A 20,723-nucleotide genomic window follows, 5' to 3' on the forward strand; every position below is an offset into this window, starting at 1 on the left:
TCATATCCAGGAGTTCAGACCCTATGAAAATTGACCGTGTTGCTTATGTACAACAGTGAAAACTGTGTGGGTTTTTCAATTCTGTACAATAGTCTTGTTTCACTATTAAATGTTAAAGTAGACCCCTTGCTATGATCTAGCAAAACTTACAGGAGTGCAATTCCTGAAATCTCAGTAGTTCAAAAATTGCTCTTTGCAATGAAAACTAGAGACCCTGTGCCACAGCTTGAATGTAGTGTGAATGCACATATGGACTACCATTAAAAGAATGCAAAGTTGCTTGATATGTCTGAGAGCATTTCTTTTGCTACCATGAACACAAATAATACTGATGATGGATGACTTGAAACAAAACTCTTAAAGATATTGATTGTGAAGAACTACAGATGATATTTCCTCAACGTTTGTGTTTTACTGAAGATAGATTGTGTTCTGGATTATTTGAAAACATTCCTTAACATTTGCAGATAACCCAGAGTATATATTCTGTTAATTAATATTTACTTTTAAACATATATATATATATATATATATATATATAAAGAAATCTCGATAATACTTGACAATCAGGTACAGAATTCTTATGCAAATATGTGTCAGTATCCTAGATCTAATTCTAGTGTGTAATGGTCCTGATTTTCACTGGTTACACTATAAAATACGAGCTCTTCATGATGAAAATTAGGTGCTTATTTGTTTAATGTCTGTGTAACGTTTCAGTGGTGTTCATCCTGATGTCAATATACTTTGATCTGGTCTAGTTACTACTAGCACCTTAGCTATGGGAGTCAATCTGCCTGCACATCTAGTGGTTATAAAATCCACAATGCACTATGTTGGAGGAGTGTTTGAAGAGTACAGTGAAACTGATATTCTGCAAATGATTGGGAGAGCAGGAAGGCCTCAAGTAAGTTAATGCTGTGTTACAGCAATTCTTTATAAAGGCAGATAAGTAGAAACTATACGTGGCAAAGAAACAATTCCAAAACTTTCATTGCAGCATTTTTTTTTTTTTTCAAGTTTTGTTGTTAATAGTTGATGAGAAATAAATGTTTGATTTTGTATTATCTGTTAAAAAACATTGTTTCACCTTGCTGTAGTAAAAGATGCAAAGATTGCATTTGAATTGTGTAGGGATTGGAGAGCAATTAGGAAGCTGGCACACAATTTTCAGATTGCGTGATAAAAATATCTGAAACATTTAATTGCATACATTGCAATGTACTTCTCATGACTTCATAATGAGAAAACATTGAGTTAGAAGATGACTTAGAGAGGAGCAGTTTGGAAACGCTACCTTCACAATATCCCAATTCATTTTGCTCCCACAAGAGGAGGGCAGGGTGGTTGTTGGGTTTGTTTAGTTGATTTATGTATTTATTTTTGCAGTTTGACACAATGGCTACAGCAGTAATTATGACTCGTTTGAGTACAAGGGAGAAGTATATACAGATGTTAAATGGTGCAGATATAATAGAGAGCAGGTAATTAATTTTTCATAAAATTAAATAGATGGCACAACATTTCATATTTTCTACAGAATGTATTTTCTCTGAATTTTTTCCTCTATTTAGAAGAAATTTAAGGACCCAAAAGAAAACTAGAAAGCTAGTCAGAGGTAACAGCCTCTGTTTTAATAGATAAAAATATATTTTAGGTCATCTTGAAGTTAGCCCTAGATTCCTGCTGGAAAACTTAAGAAAACCAAACTATATATATTACAAAGATGAACAGCAAGAGCTGAAGCCAGATTATGTAGCTGAATTTTTAGACAATCAAGCTTAGAAAATAGCAGGCTACAGAGTCCAATTGAGATGAATGAAATATCAGGAGAGACGTGTATACCAAAGTTAACATGCTAACCCTAACTCTGAAACACAAAATTTTAGTCACAGGTGTTTGGGTTTTTAAAGCTCAAGTTTAATTTTTCAAATATGTTCTAAATAACAATACTGTGCTGTAGCAGATGTATGTAGGTTTTTTTCTAAACAATTATGAAAACTCATAGTTCCCAAGATTATTATTTTTGTTCTCTGGATGTTAAGCCACATTGTGAATTTACATAATTGATTGTTTACTTTTTAAAACTATTTCCTATTAATTTCGCTGATTAAAATGAATAGTTTACAGTAAGCAAAAAAAAAAAAAAAAAAATTGTCTTTTTTTTTTTTGTATTACTAATTGATAACTATACTTACAGAGATTTTTTGTTGTTGTTGTTTCTTTGGTTTTGACAGCTTGCACAAACACCTTGTGGAGCATTTAAATGCAGAAATCGCGTTACATACTGTCACAGATGTCACTGTAGCTTTGGAATGGATACGATCAACATTCTTGTACATTAGAGCTTTAAAAAATCCAACTCATTATGGTTTGTTTGTTTGCAGATGTTCTAAATTTTGGCATTGCTCTGTGTTAAATCAGTATTATTTGTTCCTTTTGTTTTCTTACGGGCCATTGTTTTGTGAGGAGTTGAAAACTAGTTGTGTAATGTGGTCCATAACACTTCATGGAAAAGTAATTTCATTTGCATTAATACAAATAGTAGGAATTTCAGTGTGATATAATGTTAAAAACTATGAAGAAGCCATTTACAGCTTCATAGTGATCTATTTTTTCATCCTAATACACTCAGCCATGTACACATACAGTATCTATTCATAATGTGCTTTTCAGCACTGAATAGGTAGTCTATAGCTATGAAAAAGACTCTAGCATTTCATATTTTTGCTAAAGCAAAATTTTAATATGTTCTTTTCTTCAATTTGTCTTGTCCAGAGCAGCATCTTAATTGCCAGCCATGACCGTATCCTTGTTATTGATACCTGTGCTACATCCAATTATGAAGTGGTTATTCACTTGCTGAAAACAACTTAAAAAGAAAAAAAGAATTTAATGGAATAGACCATAGTGTATGTGCTACTTGAACAAGTATTACAGTTTAGGAAGGTTCCTGTATTCTACAATAGGAAGATTCCATATGTGAATTTGGCACTCTGCTGATGTTTACAGATGTTTCTACAACTGTTAGGACTCTGATGTGTGTCTCAGAGGAGCATGTAGAGCGTTAATCCTTTTGTATCTGTTCTAACAAACACTTGCTGAAACTTGGATGCTGTTTGAGACTTTTTATTTGTTCCTGGAGTAATAGAAACATTTAGCAATTCTTCATTTCGGCCATCTAGCTCCTAAAAATTAGGAACATGTTTTTGATTGGTTATGATGTTAAGGAGGAAGTATATAATTGTATTCATTTTTTAAAAAGAGATTGTTGTTTCTTGAAGGTTTTTCATCTGGATTGGATAAAATTGGAATCGAAGCAAAATTACAAGGTAAGTACCTTATCAGCTTTCTCAGTAAAATGTTATGTTTTAGGCCAGGTTCTTCCATGTTAGGTAACTTTATTATTTCAATAGATCCAATCAGAGAACAAATATATTTTACTATGTTGTGCTGTTTTATTATTTAATTATTAACACTTTGGAATACAATCAGCATGTTTTGATTGCTAGAAAAGTACTTCATCTTTCTATATATGTTCTCAGAAATTAGACTACATGTTGAGCTCTCTAATTTTGATTGCTTGTCATTCTTTCTAATTTTCCTTTAATTTATATTTCTGATTTCCCTTTATTAATTTCTGCTTATATACTTTCAAAAAGCCCTTTCAACGAATTATCTTCCCCTATTCTAGCTTCTGTAGCTTCTTCTCTCTGTATACATGAAATATGCTGTAATAATTTCCATAGTTATTGATGTTCTCATACATTGCATGTACAAAGTGAAATACTTCCGGTTGCTCTGGGAATTTTGAATGCTTTCACAACTTGTTTTTATTTTGAATACCGTGTTAATGTTTTCTTGGCTTTGAAAGAGAGAAAAGCAAACAAAACACTTTGATCAGCCTCATGCAGATATCCAATACAAGAAAATAAATAGATTTACTGAAATAAATACGAATTCACCTGATACAGCATGGAACATTTTCGTGAAGGGTTCTTAAATACCTGTGGATAATTGAAATTTCTGCCATTTGAGTGTTCAAACTTAAGGGGAAATCATTTGTGTAAATACCGTGAATTTTCCGGCTTGTCATTTGGTATTGAAAATGGTAGCTTGTGTTCCATATATCCAGTCTTTTAGTTTGCTACATTTGCTTTACTGAAAAAGAGTTGAATTGTGCTATGTCAGATATCTTTGAGTAAGCTTCCCTCAGGTGAAAGTTTGTCATCAGCATAAGAACTTTATTTGAATTCAGTGGAATTCCTTTGATATATATTTATTGTAATTGGATGATATTGTTCTTGACTTGTAGGTAAGGTAAGTTTTTTCAGTATGTGCTAAAAATACATATATTTTCAAATTGTGGACAGAACTCTGTTTGAAGAACTTGAATGATTTGTCATCTTTCAATTTGATCAGGATGGATAAAGAAAATAATTTCAAGACAACAGGTAACACTTTTCAAAAAAAAAAATTAAATTTCAGAAGGAATGTTGAGATAATGAACTACAGAAGTTCACAGCTATTCCTGTGAACCTTTAATACGAGTACACAAATGTTGCAGAGAGTAGAATCTAAAAAATTCTCTGCCTAGAATTATGTGATTTGTTTTTCCAGCAAATCATGGGAGTTCGTTCTCTTAAACCCTGAACATGTCTTCTCTTTTAATGTCACAGAAAACTTTGTTGCAGATAGGAGAAAATCATAGAACATTATCACAGGATAATAGGGTATAACAAAATCCAGTGAAGAAGAGGGTTTCTGGCTACCAGTTCTTCTCTACAATCCTCTAGTAGGAGCAGTTGGCTTCTCAGCAACTGCAGTTCATAGTCTGATATATTAGTGTGAATTAATCTTCACTGTAGAAAACTAAATGGTGCATATTTTTCTGCCTCTGTGACAGGGTCAGTAATATCCATCACACAGCATATTGAGTCTGTGGTGTTAAGTGTCAGAGAGCTTTCTAATAAGAAAATAAATTCATTTTTGTGACTTAAAAAATGCATACACTGAAAAAAAAATACTTGGCATATGAATTTTTGAAGGTCTGTTCTTCTTTTACAGAGACCGGAAGATTAATGGCATGGTATTATATTGCATTTGATACAGTAAAGCAGTTTTTCAGAATTAAAGGGACCGAAACTTTGAAGGAATTGGTAATTTTAATCAAAATTTACAGATGTTCAGTTAATTTTAAACAGAAACAAAAAATAAGATTCAGAATTTTTTTTATGTCTTCCAGAAAGTTTGGGCTTTGTTAACATGATGTATAAAATTTTAGAGAATACGTCTAAATAAATTCTACATGGAGCACTCTTGAGTCTTTTTAGTTGGGAGATCTTTTGACTTCCACTTCTTCCTTTCCATCATTATCCTTTCTTAGGAAAATTTGAAGTTGCCAATGCTGTTCTGCTTATGTAAAAAATACTTTGAGTTATTTAGTTATCTATATTTTATTGTAAATACTAGCTGTATGAAGAGCAGCTTCTATTTTTAAAGAAATGTTATTGTCTTTCTAAGTCATTTTCCACTTCAGTTAGCAAGTTATTATTGCAACAATTATGTTACAAAAGACATTTTGTTTTCAAACAAATCTTGTGGTAGAACAGATTGGCCATGAATGAATTGAATGCCTTTTCCCTTACAGCTGTTTTTGTTACTAAGGGATAAAAAAAGTAAAGTGAAATAAATAAGAAATAGAAAAAACTATTTATATTTACCTTGCATGTCATAAAGTCTTGGCAATGTGTTTGGTCTTGGATAAGCTCAAGTGGAATAATCATCTGAAAACTGAAAAATCTTCCCCTTCTTTTTTCTATAACCTTTATAGAAAAAAGATAAGAAAAAAGTTAAATTGTTACAGGTTACAATGATCTCCAGCTGCACAGAATTTCTAGATGTCAAGTTAAGAACAAATGAGAAGAAAACACTGAATGCTTTGAATAAAGACAAGGACAAAGTAACTATCAGGTATTAAAAAATTATATACATAGAAAGAGTGAAGTTTGCTTTTAGCAACAAAAGCTATGAATAATGAACAATAAGTATATTTTCACGTTTAGGTTTCCAATGGAGGGGAGGATTAAAACAAGAGAAATGAAAGTAAACTGGTAAGTATTGCACTGTGATTACATTTTAATGAAAAGTTTTCATTTTGTCTGTTGAAATGCCTGCTACAGTGTGTCATTTCATAATGAACCAGATCTTTTATTTTACTCTTCCAAATATTCTTGTGTTTTCCAGTAGAAACTTCTATGTTGTTACATGTAGCTTAGAGTAGAGCTTATGTACCAAGACATAAATATTTCTTTTCCAGTCTTATTCAGGCTCACCTAGGATGCATTCCTGTTCAAGACTTTACTTTGACACAAGATACTGGCAAAATATTTAGAAATGGCATAAGAGTTACTAGATGTATGGTAAAATTTAATCCTTTTCTATAAATATAATAACTAAAAATATATATTGGTTGATTAATACATAGTAAATTTTATTTTTACAGGGTTATCTGACTTTTTGGCATCAAGTAAAGACAACTTTTCTGCATTATTAAACTCTTTGATTTTAGCTAAGTGTTTCAGGTGCAGACTTTGGGAAAACTCACTTCACGTGTCTAAGCAATTGGAAAAAATTGGTATGTACTTGTCAGAAATGATGTAAGGTGTAGAGTGAAACAGCCTTAAAACTCACAATTTCTGTAGTTACTGTTTACATAATTAAATATTTCTCCCAATTGCCTGTTTGCCTACAGGTAAGTACCAAAGTTATTACAAGGTTGTTGTTACCTTCTTGGATAGAAATAGTCCATGTATTGATATTATTCATGCTTTCAGAATGTTGTTTCTTAATGTTAATCTCCATATTTTGAACAAATTCCACATTTGTATAATTGCATACCTCTCAGTGGACTATAACTTTCTGTCTAAAAAGTTGTCTGTGTCTGTCCTATTACTCATATGCATGGAAACCACTTAAGTGGCATTGAGATGGATAGGAATCATAAAATAGAAATAATTTTATAGTGCATAAGGTTCTTATACGTTCTCAAGCTTCTGATGGTGTTCTTCCTTATCATCGTGTTGTATTACTAGATAAACTTCTGTTTGGGAATTCTGGTTTGTTTTAGTTACTTGAAAGGGAATTCAGAAATGTTGAAGCTCTTGAACAAAAATGTATGTATGCTTGATATAATAGTGTATCTTCCTGCCATATTGTGTGATGTTTTCATGCTTTCAGAATTCACTGCAGTTCTCTGTGTTTGTTATTTAAAGACACATCTACTCTATATGAAACAGTATAGTACAGAGGTCTGCCTATTAAACCAGGAAACCATGAACCATGGTACAGTGCATGAAAAATTTAACAGCTCATGTGCGGAAGCAGTATTGCTTCGTTCATGTGGATTTAAGCTAGGAGATTAGGGCGTTAGCTTCTGTGGTGGTAACTCATTTCCACTGTTTCTGGATCTGCTAATGTACCAATCCAGGATTTTATCACCTATGGTGCTTATTCAGTTCTATTTCTGTCTCTTTTTTTTCTTTCTTCATTGGACATAAATTGGGGGAAAGACCCTTTTGTCATCTCTCCTGTCATTTATAGAAGCTCTGAAAACAGTCTGAAGACCAGGGATGTCACTTATTAGTTCTGCAGCTATTTCACCTGTAGTGCCTCGTTTCTTTTAAGTAAAGCTGAAGACTAGTTCTTTTGTTATAGTTCCTGAAATGGTAGAAAGGTTTCCATTAATGAGAAGACGTAAGATACAAATGATATAAGACACTTTCTCCTCATCTGTATTTATGTCAACCCAAGAGATGTTCAAATATACTTAAAAGGAAGAAGAGATTAACAATTTAACAGTCCCTTATGTTTTTTGCAAACTGTGAAGATCTTGAGTTGAAATGAGTCATTTCTTGAAAGATTGCTTTAACGTGTCCTCCAAAAAGAAACCTAAGAGTCTCATGAGAAGTTTCCCACCTAATTTTCAGGTTTCTTTTACTGTTCCTATAGAATTATGCATGATGAATACATCTACTCATTCTAAGTATTTGGTACTGCTTTTATCTAAACTATTTCAGTCATTGTGGTGGACTGTAGTTCTAGCTGAGAAAATGCCTTTTCATACATAGTGCATTGACTAAATCTGACTAAAAGTTTAAAAGAATGGAGAATCATGAAGAGGAATAAGGTTGCATGTAGAATTCCCTGCCAGTCTGCTTATCATGTAACGAGAAAATATTTTGCTAAACTTGCAACGATTCCTAAAAGATCATAATAAATATTTTTTCCTGGAGTTATTTTTATTATTAGTTTGCTTGAATGCGTTGAGATCCTTTTGACTTTAACATATAATTAAGGAATTCCTTGAATAGAATTACTTGTTTCAGAAATTTTATTTCATGTTAATGACATTCTCTTTTTTAATCATACATACACAGTATGCTTCGTTGTTGACTTGTAGAACCTGATCTAAAATCTGTCTTATACTAGAAAATGTGTATAACGTGTTGATTGCTCCTGTAGAAAGTGTTCTAACATGATTTTTATACTAGAGAATTTATACAAAACTTGTCATTATTATAATATTAAATGTTTTCATATTTGCTTTCCCTGCATTTCTTTTTCCCTTTACTGATGACAAGTGAATCTAATACTTAAATATTTAGTTGAGAAAAAGATGTTTGCTATTTGCTGGGCAAAAAGCTTTGGAAAAGCATACCATAAGATGTTTTCTGCTTTGTTTTTATTTGCTGTAATACAGTTAGAATAATTTGAGATTAGTAATTGTCATTTAACAACATAAAACTTTTTCACAGGTGTGTCGTTGTCAAATGCTATGGTAAATGCTGGGCTGACATCATTTAAAAAAATAGAAGACACAAATGCAAGGGAACTTGAATTGGTAAGTCTTTTTGTATGCAGATAAACATTAAGAAAATAATATATCTGCTGTATGAATGCCAGCAAAATTGAGCATTCAAAGTGATTTCTTCATTTATGCTAGTGAATTTTAAAAGTGCAGTTACTGTTTTCTTTTTTCTTTTTTTTTCTTGAAAATGTGTATAATACTTTAGTTCAGGAAATTTAATATGACTGACTTTGTGGATTTGGCTAGTTTTGGAAAGTGGCTGCTTAAATACATAGAATTTCATTATTAACATAATTAAAAACAAAAAAAGGCAACACACATTCCCCTTCTAATAATATTTGTAAATATGTATTTCCTTCTGTTTTTAATGTTATTCTTAATTAATGTTAATGATGAAAATCCTGAATTTCCATTCTTGATATTTTAATCAAAGATAGTAATAGAATTAAATGCTGCTTGAATCATCTATAAAACATTCCTAATTCTAGACAAATTAGATTTCACACTAGAACAAGTTCTTAGGCTCTTGTCGTCTTTTCTGAGGAAACTCCTTTTCCTGTGTTCTGGAACAGATTTCTAAATGAAATTTATCTTATTCAGTTATTTCTGTTCTAGCTTTAAGATTTTAATTTTTCTTTTCTACCCTTTTTTCAAGTTTTCCTTTCATTTCTGTTTTGTTTTCACTAAAGGTAGGGTAGCATAGAAGTGTCAGCACATAAAGTCTGCCTAATTCTTCAGCATGTAAGCTAGTTCTTTGGCTGATACCGAACAGAAGAGAGAGCACTGTGGGAAAAAATGTTGGAATTTTTTTTTCTTTTGGCTATGTTGCTATTCTGGATATCACTGACAGTAGAGAACTAGGAGTGATTAGGGCTTTTGTTAATGGTATAATTACTCTGGTGACTTTGATCCCTTGAATTTACTTTTGCATCAGCATCACTGATCTGAATTTATCAGAAATGAAACTAAATTTTTGCAGATTTTAAACAGACATCCTCCATTTGGAAACCAGATAAAAGAATCTGTTTTGCACCTTCCAAAATATGAACTTAACATTGAACAGGTATGGCTTGTCTATTTGTTTTATTGGGTTTTTTTGCTGATATTATTAAATGGAAGTGCAAATGTTGCTGTTAAGAGATTCTAGCCCTCTCTGATAGTACACTGTACAATATCATGACCTCCTTTCACCTTAGCAAGTACAATGAAACTCAAAATCTGAAGGACAGATTTTGAATAAACATTCCCTCTAATCCATTAACTTTGTTCCTTCTCCCTTCCACTGTTAATAGCATTTTGTATTAGAGTTGCGAACCAATATATTCACATTCTAGCTTTATCTGTAAATATCTTAAATGTAATGCAAATACTTAAATATTTTTTCAAAACACTCCACCCAAGAGACAAAAAAATGACATTATAGTAAAAGTTATTGAACAAGCATTAGCTATATGTTGTCTCACTTAGCAACATATAGAAAGAGTAAGTGATTATATTAACCTAGCTGGGACCGTTTCAATGGTAGGGTGTAATCTAATGCTCTAATTCTGTGTTCTCTGAGGTTATGATAAGGATTATATCAAATAACCCACTTTGCCTCAGTTTTCTGAAATAAGAAATTTATAACGTTTTGTGAGGTCAGTACAAATGAAGATGCCTTTGAGGTTAAAAGCTGTATACTTGTGTGAAATGCTGTTTTTATAGGAAGTTCTATTCTAGTTTTTCATTTGACTTAATAGTTGATGAGCATCTCTAAAGTTATTCACGGAAGAAAGATTCAGCAATGACATACATAGAGGGATGTTGGAATGTCAAACATTTGAATCTGAAAACTTCATCAAAATACTCTTAGTTTTGTTCTTGCACTTTGCATTGAACTGAGGAGGGTTTTTTCTTAGGGGGACTTGATATATTCTGTTTTGTCATCTCTGTACTTAAATACAGAATGTTCAGCTATGGCTAAGATAGTGCCATATTATCAAATGGTTTGAGTTGGAAGGGACCTTAAAGATCATCTAATTCCACTCACCTTGTCACGGACAGGAGTTGCCACTCACTAGATCAGGATGCCCAGGGCCCCATTCAACCTGGCTTTGAACACCTCCAGGGATGGGTCATCTGCAGCTTCTCCGGGTGACTTGTTCCTGTGCCTCAGCACCCTCGGAACAAAAAATTTCTTCCTGTCATCTAACCTAAATCTCCCCTCCTCTAGTTTAAAGCCATTCCCCCCTGTCCTGTCACTATCAGGCCATATAAAAAGTCACTTCCCTTCCTGCTTATAAGCTCCTTTCAAGTACTGAAAGGCTTGTGAGATCTCCCCAGAACCTCTCTTCTCCAAGCTGAACAAGCTCACTTTCCTTAGCCTTTCTTCATAAGAAAGGCGCTCCAGCCCTTAGATCATCTTTACGGCCTCTCTCTCAAACTGCACCAGCAGTTCCACATTTTTCTTGCGCTGGTGAGGATTCCAGGCCTGGACGTGGTACTGCAGGTAGGGCCTCATAAGTGCAGAGTAGATGGAAGCAATCACCTCCTTTGCCCTGCTGGACACCCCCCTTTTGATACAGCCCAGGGTACACTTAATCTTCTGGGCTGTAAGTGCATGCTACTGTCCAGCTTTTTGTTCACCAGGACTCTCAATTCCTTCTCCACATGGCTGCTTTCAATAAGTTATTCTCCCAGTCTTTACCCATTTCTGGGATTGCCCTGACCCAAGCATAACACTTTGCGCTTGACCTTGTTCAGTCTCATTAGGTTCACACAAGCCCACTTCTCAAGCCAGTCCAGGTCCCTCCTTCTCTTGTGTCATCTGCACCACTCAGCTTGGTGTCATCAGTGAACTTGCTGAGGGTGCACTCAATCACGTTTTCTATTGATAAAGATGTTGAAGAGCGCTGGTCCTGAGGTGGGTTCCTGGGGGATATCACTCGTGGCCTCTACCTGGACATATAGGAGTGTCTAGGAGTCTAAGCATACTACATAGAAACTGTACTGCAAATTGCTCAAATTGAGCTTTTGTGGTTGTATCAACATTTAAAAATTTATGGAAAGATGTATGTTTTACTTTGCATGTTTTAGCAGTTATGTCATCTTCTGTATAATCTTTTCCTAGCTTCCAAAATACAGTGATACAATGGCTGAAATTTTAGTAACCACCATATTAACAAACTTTGAGCAGCTACAGACAAGGAGAACAGCATCAGACTTTCACTATGTTACATTGGTTGTAGGAGATGCTGACAATCAAGTAATTTTTATTCAGAAAATAATGTATGTATAATCAGTATTTTTCATCTTTCAAGTTTGTTGCCATTTATTCCTTTTTTGTCTTGCAGTTTTTGCAATACTTTCTATTTATGCCAAATATTAGTCTTTATCCTGTAGTTACTCAGTTGTCTCCTAAAATGTTGCACAACTCAATACAAGGAAAAAAAAAAGAAAAACATGCTTACATGCATGTCAGCACAGAGGGTATATGTGTAAATATCTGGACAACAGTGATGCCAAGTTGTAGAGATCTTTGAAAGTCAAAATATGTAAAATATCTTAATATATATACATATATGTTCTCAACTTGTTACTTCTGAGTATTAGCAATCTTTCTTTAGTAATATAATTGTTATAACTGTTTCTATGTCAGAGATGAAATTCAGTTCTCCAGTTAGTTAACTTATGTTTGGAGCAAATGGAAAAAGAGACAAAGTCATTTGTAACTGCATGATTTATACAGGAGTCCTGGCCAAGGTCTGACGCTTTTGGCACAATTGAAACTGATCTGCAGGATCCTGGCCTAAGACCATAGATGATATATTATTGAAAGGTTATTCTTAGGCCACTTATCAAGCAAAGTTCAAGAACCAATGCCAAAGAAAGGCTCCTTTACATAATTACTGGTACAATCTTGTATGCAGTCTTGTTTTCATTGACTGTATCTCATAAAGCTTTACTGATGCATTGCAGGGATTCTATGCTGCTGAAAACTGGAAATTGGATGAAGAAAATTGAAGTGAAAAGAGCTCTTAAATCAGATGACATTAGTATAAATTTAATTAGTTCTGATTATGGTGAGTTAATTAAGATACTTGTAAATATAAAAGCAATTGCATAAGATATAAAATACGTTCTTAAAACACTTTACATCAGATCAAAATATAATAAAATCAACTGGAAAACAAATTCTATTCTTTTTATAGTGTTGAGTATTACCTATCTGCCCTAATTACAAATCCATTTACTTAGTAGAATATTAATGTTCTCAAACAAAACTGTTCTTGAGAGAGAATTTTGCTCAGTTAAGACAAATTAAAATTTTCTTTCTCACATTACCTTTAAGTTGAATTAATCCATCAGCTTTATAGGTTACTTGCACTAGAAAGAACTGTATTTGCAAATGGTTTTGTGTTCTTTGAATTTTGCAAATAAAATGTATTGATACAGATCCATCTCCTCTTTAGTAGCATGAAACTTCTACAACGAAAAATGTTGTTTCTTAAGGTGTAAAGATTTCAACATCGGTTCCCTCAGTGCCAGTTTCCATGAAGCTGAAGCTACATGAGTAGATGAAGAATAGTAATGATGTTTCAAACACGTAACTTGACCTACATTAAAAATTGAACTGGCTGTAGTAAATTCTTCATCCTGCTCCAGTATTAAAAATAGATTTCTCTGTGCCAGATTAACTGAAATATATTTGTTTCTTCCAGGAAACCATTAAATATTAAGACAATTACAATAATTCAGCCTAGAATAATACTCCTGTGTTTAAACCTGTATCTCAGGCAGGAAGAAGTGTTTTCTAAACAAATAAGATAGAGAAAACATTGTAATTTTATTAATAGTTTGCTATCTACAAGTTGTACTGAGTGCAGTAAATCTTTAAGTGGAAAAAATGTTAATTTTTCTGAAATTGTCCCATTGGCAACAGTGAAGTTGCACTAAAGGCAAGTTTTCTTAGTGCCTTCTTACTTCCATCTGCATCTGTTTCATACATTAAGGAAATCTCACATTTTTGAAAAGTCTGCCTTGTTTTTCAGCAATATTTGCCTAATTGAAGTCCAAAATACTTTCTTTTTCTATAACTGATTTCTCTCATAGTCTGTTACCAAGCTTAGTTTGTTAAAATTGAAAACAATTAGCCTTCAAATAAGAAAAAAAAAAAGTCTATTAACATTGTCATTTTACTTCTTTGTCAGTACAAAGCTGCTGTCACGTAAGTCAGACTATAGTATTAGAATATAGACTATAGTACAGTTTTACAGAAAATTATATCTGCACTGCAAATAAACCTAGTTCTATGACAGTACAGGAAAATTTTTATTAATGGAAATAATGTATTCTGTATAGTATAGCTATATTACTCACATAGTAGTGATGGCATTAATTTCTGAAGATGTGTGATTTTTTTTTTAACATTATCTACAATAAATCCATTCAAATAATAAGCTTGCTTTTAATGTTCCATATTCCTAACAAATTTCCGTGGTCTTTGTTAAAGATTCATACTTTCTTGAACTCTTCAGAAAAGTAGAAGTAATCAGTAGTTCAAGAAATACTGATTTGAAATACTTTTTCTTTTTTCAAAGTTGGCCTTGATATACAGCAAACATATACAGCATTTTACTTAACACCAAGAACAATGGGAAGTAAAGTAGTTATAAATAAACTGAAAGCTGAGTCTTCTGTTGATACATCTTGTGGCACAGCACAAAGTCTACCAGCAGCAAAAGTGGATACAGGTAAACAGTGATGTCACAGCATCTGGCTAATTCCAAAGTCAACAGGAAGCTGAATTTTCTGTTCAGTAGAAAGTTAGATCTCTTTTATCCATATTGTTTCTTTCTCAACTATAACAAATATGTAATCCTACTGTTTCTGCTTGTCGAGTACTACTGTGCATTCTTTGAATTTGAAATTACAAAAATATTGTGAGTTTGCTATCTAATGTTGCTGTTTGATTTTGGAAATAGCGGTAGAGCCTCTGTTTTCTCATAGTGTTTGTTAATTTATTTCCAGTTATAGTGCTAGAGCAGCTCAATGTTTTGTTGAAGGCAACAAAATTCTAGTGATCCAGATTATTTTAGCCCATCCTACACTGCATGAGAAACTCTCTCAACAATGCATACAAAATAAAAAATGAACACTTCCATTCATCTAGGAAGCAGATCTAAAGAAGAAAATACCTATAAGAAATACAGTAACAGAGAATGTAACCATCGCTGTAAAAATAAAGATGTGTGTGGACATGACTGCTGTGAGTTTCATTAAATATGTTATTTCTGTTACTTTTAGATGAGTATAATTTACAGTAGTTCTGTTTATACCAATGTCTACATTAACAGAAGTGACACAAGCAATTGCTAAAAAAAGCAAACAAAAAAATCCACATTTTGTTAATGTAACTTTTATAGAGATTACAGTGGCTGTTAATGTTTTTCAGATCATCTAGCATATGATTTAAGACGAAAGTCAAGCTTGACCTCTCGTGTAAACATTAGTGTGTTAAACCTTTAGTATCTCTTAATAGAAGATATCCAAACTTAGTGGCAGAAATTCCATCGATTTGGAAATAATTATAATTTATCCCTTTTAAACTAATTGAAGGTTCTTTTAATACCTTTTCTCAGGTAAAACTGGAGTACTTCCAAAGTCTGAGATGAGTGGAGATTCAAAGTTTAGTTTGTACCTGGCTGATTTAAGGAGCAGGAACTCTACTTCATCTGTACCCCCAGTAAAGCGGTTAAAGGTTTGTTTGAATACAGTCAACATTTGAATATATTTTTTTAATCTGTTTTGTGTTTCTATGTATTTCCTTTCATAAGGAAATACAAGCTTGCAAGATTGTCTGCGTGGAATGCAAAAAGTGAAGTAGAAAGGTTCTAAAGGTCCAGGAATCTTTGACAGGTTCCACTGATGTTTGGCGTACTTCCCTTGATGCGGTTCTCTGCATGTACTCCGTTTTTATTCTAATGGCATTTGATAGATTGTGGTGGGTGAAATACAGAGGCATTATTGGATTTTGTATTGTAACTTAGTTTGACGAAATACAATGTGAACAAAAGTTACTACCACTATCTATCAAAGTAATGCCACTAGGAGATCTGCTGAGAATTTGCTCTATTGGGTAGTATTATTGTGTTCTTCATATCCGTTGTAGTTTCTGTGAAAACAAGTAGGAGGCTTTCCTTTGGTGTGACCTCTGTATCTTTGAACATGATGCCAAACTGATCTGTGCATTCAAGATACTGTAGTTTTAATTTTTCCTCACAGTTTTGTTTGTTTGTTTGTAATAGAGAAAAATGATTAGTCTGCAGCTAATATAGACAAAGTTAGTGATACCTAGTCTAGCTTCTTGGATAGCTATAATAGAAGCATGTAATTCAATATGGTATTATTATAGCTGTGTAATCTTGAGGCAAATCATACAGCATCAAGGGAAATTATTGCTGACTAAAAAAACTTTTTTTTAAGAGAACCCAAGAGATAACTAAATGCTGGAAAGATATAATATGCAATTTGTAAAAAAAAAAATGCTAGCTTGATAGAATATTAATAATATAATCCAGACTGTTGAAAAACATTTTTCAGTCTTTGTCTCATTGAGATTGAGATTACTATAACCTGCTTTCTTTAGATGCAGATGTTAAATCAGGCTCAAAGTGTGGATCTCAAACAATTTGTTTTTGCACCCAAATCTCTGATGCCAGCATCATCAAGGTACTAATGAATATAAATAACAATAATTAATGTATTTAAGCACTAGTTTTATTTTAACTAGTGCCTGTTTTCTGAATAAAATTCTTCTTTATTGCAGTTTTCTTCAACAGTTCCACTGATGTGTCAGTGTTTTGCTTTGTTTTGTTTTAAATAGGTCTGGTAATAAAGAGTCATTTTCGTCACGTTCAGTGGACCAGGTAGATAGTTTTAATAACTTAGGAAGATCTCAAAAACAATTCCAGTCCTGGGACTATGGAAAGAGTGGTAAGTTATGACTAATGTTTGAAATCATAACATTTGTTGTTTTGTGTTGAGTATACCTTGTATGTAAACTGAAACTTGCTGAAATCACAACAGCAACAAGTACAGGGAAATAGTGTGGCCTCAATTGGCTCTTTTTAAAATCGGTAAGAAATGCAAATGCAGATCTAAGTTATATACCTCTAAATAAAACAATAATGATGAATTTCAAGTATATGAGGGTACAAAACTACATACTATGTGCAAGGTATTTCCACTGAAGACACTTGCAGTATGAAAGGCATTTTACCTGTGTTATCTGTATCTTTTCTTCTTTCCTTCTCTACTGGAAGAAGTTAATGAAATAGGAGCTTTTGTCCATAACCTGTAAAACATCACTATCTAGAAAAAAGAAAAAATTCTTTCTACTTTTCTTTCATTTGAAAGGGCATTAAAGTTTTCTTATTTGAGGTTAAATGATCAGTCTTTATTGTTAGTATATAACCATGGTGTTCTCCTCAATGCACGCCCTTTACCGTTCTAGTTGGTGACTGCAGTTAATGAGTCATGTTTTGATTGTCTGTTGGTTAAGTAAGTAGCAGATCCAGTGTTTAGATCATACTCAGACATATAAGAAACACTGTTGAGATAAACTGATATATATATTTTTGGCTCATGCTGCCTTAAGTGATAGCAACCGCACTATATCAGTTCATTTTTACCAAATATCTTGAGGATGGAATATTCCTTTAAATTAATACTTCAGATTTGCCTGTGTGCTCACCCACCTGCTATTTTTTTTTTTTTTACCTTAGTCTTAAGATGGAAGACTGTGCTATATCATCAGTAGCTATGTGAGCCAGTTAGTATGTGATATGAATGTGTTATAAGGATAAATTCACAGAAAGACAGATGAATATTCTGGTATTACTATAGCTGTGTAATCTTGAGGCAAATCATACAGCATCAAGAGAAAATATTGCTAACTAAAAACCATCTCCATTGAATGGTACCAGAAAACATAACCTTAGCCATATAAATTGGGCCAGCTACACTTTAAAAAACGCACCAGAAATAATTTTAGTGAGATAAGGCCCCAAATTTTATGATTTATGTAGGATCAACTATGTCTTTAACATGGTATCTTTCCATTCTGTATAAATAAATGCAGGAAATTGAGAATATACTGTGAAATTGTAGTATAGTTAGGTATTTTAAACTGTGTATATGTCTGCAGTCATGCACTATGATGATTTTGCATTCCCAGAATTACAATAGAAATGCCTTCCAGGTGCTTTTTGGTGTCTCTCGAACAGTATTTTTTACTTCAGCCTGTCCTGCTTCCCCTGCATTGAAAGGGATATCTAGATCAGAGTTCTTATACTATATTGGGATCATGGCAACAAAGCAAAACACTTTCTGGTGCTACAGGGGAGGCTGGAGGAAGAGGAGGGGGGGTAAAAGGCAGAGAATTGGATTGGTGATGAAGAAAGAGAACAAAACAAAGGGAGAGAAAGTGAGGAAAGTTGACTGTGAACCAGAAAACCGTGTATTTTCAAACATCAAGTATCTCACTTTAATTAAAAATCTTAACAATAATGCTTGGAAACGCTTGAAAACTTATCTCAAAGTAATGCTGATGAAAAAGCGCATGTGTGACAGTCCTTCTTTCAATAGATTGAACAACTGGTCTTAAAACAGAGCAATTTCTATTATACTTGACCATGGATTACAGCTTTCTCTTTGAATCATTAAGTATGTGTGAGAAAAGCTGAGAGACAGTGGCATAAAAGTCTTTCATGTGTAACTTGACTGATATAGCTAAAAGCTGATCTTTTTTTCAGTTTCTTTGGATGTGAATGCTGAACTGAGAGATGATGTTTGGGATGATCTTGATGATGAAGTATTAGTAGTTGCTAGCAACCTTTTCAGTAGAGAATTAGGTAAGACTATGTACAAATTCTGAGTACAAATTATTTTACAGGATTATGGTGACTAAATACATCAGATAGCTCAGCTCCTCCATACTTTCACTCCCCATGCTCAACAGAAAAGGGGGAGAAAATATGATGAAAAAGACCTCACGGGCTGGGATAAGGACAGGGGAGATGACTCCCCAGTTATGTCATGGGCAAAATAGACTCAGCACAAGATTTTATATATATATTTATCTATTGGTAACAATCTGGAGCGATGAGAAGAAAAAGCAAACTAAACACCTTCCCCTCATCCACCCTCTTCTACTTCTCTTCCTGAGTGGTGCAGGGCAATGGGAGCTGCAATCAGTACCCAATGCTTCATCTCTGCTGCTCCACAGTGATCACTCCCTCTTCACCACGTGGGGCCCCTTCCATAGGATGCCTTCCTTTCTAAATCGATCTTGTGTGGGCTTCCCATAGGCTGCAGCTCACCAAGCACTGCTCCAATGTGGCTCCATATCATGAGGCCCATCATTCAAGGAGCACGGTGCTCCAGCATGCATCCCCATGGGTGGCAGCTCCCCCAGGCCTCCTGCTCCACCACAAGCTCTTTTCCATAAGCTGCAGCTCTGGCCTGAGGACTATTCCTGCTGGGGCACATGGATATTTATTATTTATGATACGTAAAACATTTGCATATGGTTTTTTTTGTGGTTTGGTGGCTGGTTTAAAACTTTGATTCTTAAATGGAATGTGAAAATACCTGCTTTTATATTTCAGATGAGCGTGAAACACTTCACAAGTACTCAACAAGTGAAGCCACAAGTGACATTTCAGAAGAGTAAGCATTATGTAATTTATTGCAATTTTATTCATTTTTAAAATTATCTATATTTTTCATTACTTATGTTCACAGTTCAATGTTCACATGCATAACTAAATATGTAGAAGATTGTTTACTGAGAGCATGGAGTGAAATTTCAACTTTAAAACGATAGGAATTGTTGACTAACTTGAAATGACTTCTTATTCAGGTGTGGAGGGAAAATCCTGAACTGAAAAGTAAGCCATTTTGCACTTCTGTAAAAATAACTTAATTTTCTCCACTTGGCATTTTCAGTTCTTGCCTATTGCAAAGTGATACCAGTATTCAGAACTCAGTTCTCTCTGTGTTTAATAGCTCATCAAAAGTGGAATTATCTGCACAGAGTGGACATGTAAATACGGTGAGTCAAAATGTTTCTATAACAGGATTCCCTGTATTAAATTACTCTTTCATATGAAAATGTATTTATCGTATCTGACATGTGAATCAGTTTGAACATACAGAATTTCTGAACCTATCTGTGTAGTTCAAACTCTGAACAAGCATGCATTCTGTGTTCAGTGTAATGTTGGCGTCACAAAGAACTAGGACTACTATGATCCATCCTGCAGGTTTTTTTTAACATTTTAACATTTGCTTTGCAGTTCCCTTCTCAAGAAAACAAACATTCAAATCTTTCACAAGAGCTGGAAAAAATACAATGTTCTTCAATTTCAAACGTAATCCCAGACTCTTCTAAATTCACTAGGAAAGAGAATTTTTTTATTTTCATGAAGGAACAGAAAGAAGAAGTGGAACCTGGGTAATAAGAAGTTGTATGTATTTCTCTGTTGTCTAAGTGTTAAGTACTTCTTTCTCCGTGGCAATTTGTTGATTTACTACAAATTCATTTTCAAAAGATGAATTTACCTGGTAGTACTACCAGTTAACTATTCTTAGGAAGAAAATATTTTGAATAGTGTTTTTGATTTCATAGGTTTTTAAGTACTGTACCTAATTTTATTTTATTTTGCTCATTATTCATTAGATATCTTCCTGATGATGAGACCAGTGATGTCAAGCCTTTACTTGGACTACTTGATGACATATTTTAAAACAATATATTGTAAGTGTTTAAAAACAAACAAACAAAAAACCACTTATTTTTCCAAAATTTCAG

At 33.4% G+C, this 20,723-nt stretch overlaps 1 protein-coding gene across 7 annotated transcripts in view; it reads left to right on the top strand.

Moving 5' to 3' along the window:
- Positions 1 to 20,723, top strand: part of HFM1 (helicase for meiosis 1) — a 60,405-nt gene that overhangs the window by 36,719 nt on the left and 2,963 nt on the right. For 5 of the 7 annotated variants that reach the window (XM_090146370.1, XM_090146371.1, XM_031614758.2 and 2 more), the window contains 24 exons: positions 762 to 907; positions 1,390 to 1,484; positions 2,238 to 2,371; positions 3,285 to 3,332; positions 4,374 to 4,454; positions 5,068 to 5,159; positions 5,867 to 5,973; positions 6,066 to 6,113; positions 6,320 to 6,417; positions 6,506 to 6,637; positions 8,817 to 8,902; positions 9,849 to 9,932; positions 11,979 to 12,136; positions 12,827 to 12,930; positions 14,449 to 14,601; positions 15,021 to 15,116; positions 15,490 to 15,608; positions 16,497 to 16,579; positions 16,734 to 16,843; positions 18,664 to 18,762; positions 19,519 to 19,579; positions 19,859 to 19,964; positions 20,209 to 20,366; positions 20,592 to 20,669. In XM_090146370.1, the coding sequence (XP_090002496.1) occupies positions 762 to 907; positions 1,390 to 1,484; positions 2,238 to 2,371; positions 3,285 to 3,332; positions 4,374 to 4,454; positions 5,068 to 5,159; positions 5,867 to 5,973; positions 6,066 to 6,113; positions 6,320 to 6,417; positions 6,506 to 6,637; positions 8,817 to 8,902; positions 9,849 to 9,932; positions 11,979 to 12,136; positions 12,827 to 12,930; positions 14,449 to 14,601; positions 15,021 to 15,116; positions 15,490 to 15,608; positions 16,497 to 16,579; positions 16,734 to 16,843; positions 18,664 to 18,762; positions 19,519 to 19,579; positions 19,859 to 19,964; positions 20,209 to 20,366; positions 20,592 to 20,658 (2,465 nt within the window). In that variant the 3' untranslated portion in view covers positions 20,659 to 20,669. The remainder of the gene's footprint in view (positions 1 to 761; positions 908 to 1,389; positions 1,485 to 2,237; positions 2,372 to 3,284; positions 3,333 to 4,373; positions 4,455 to 5,067; positions 5,160 to 5,866; positions 5,974 to 6,065; positions 6,114 to 6,319; positions 6,418 to 6,505; positions 6,638 to 8,816; positions 8,903 to 9,848; positions 9,933 to 11,978; positions 12,137 to 12,826; positions 12,931 to 14,448; positions 14,602 to 15,020; positions 15,117 to 15,489; positions 15,609 to 16,496; positions 16,580 to 16,733; positions 16,844 to 18,663; positions 18,763 to 19,518; positions 19,580 to 19,858; positions 19,965 to 20,208; positions 20,367 to 20,591; positions 20,670 to 20,723) is intronic. The other 2 variants (XM_090146373.1, XM_090146376.1) reach the window with 2 other exon arrangements.

This window comes from Phasianus colchicus, chromosome 9, assembly GCF_987193195.1.
Source record: "Phasianus colchicus chromosome 9, bPhaCol1.hap1.1, whole genome shotgun sequence".
Lineage (NCBI taxonomy): Eukaryota > Metazoa > Chordata > Aves > Galliformes > Phasianidae > Phasianus > Phasianus colchicus.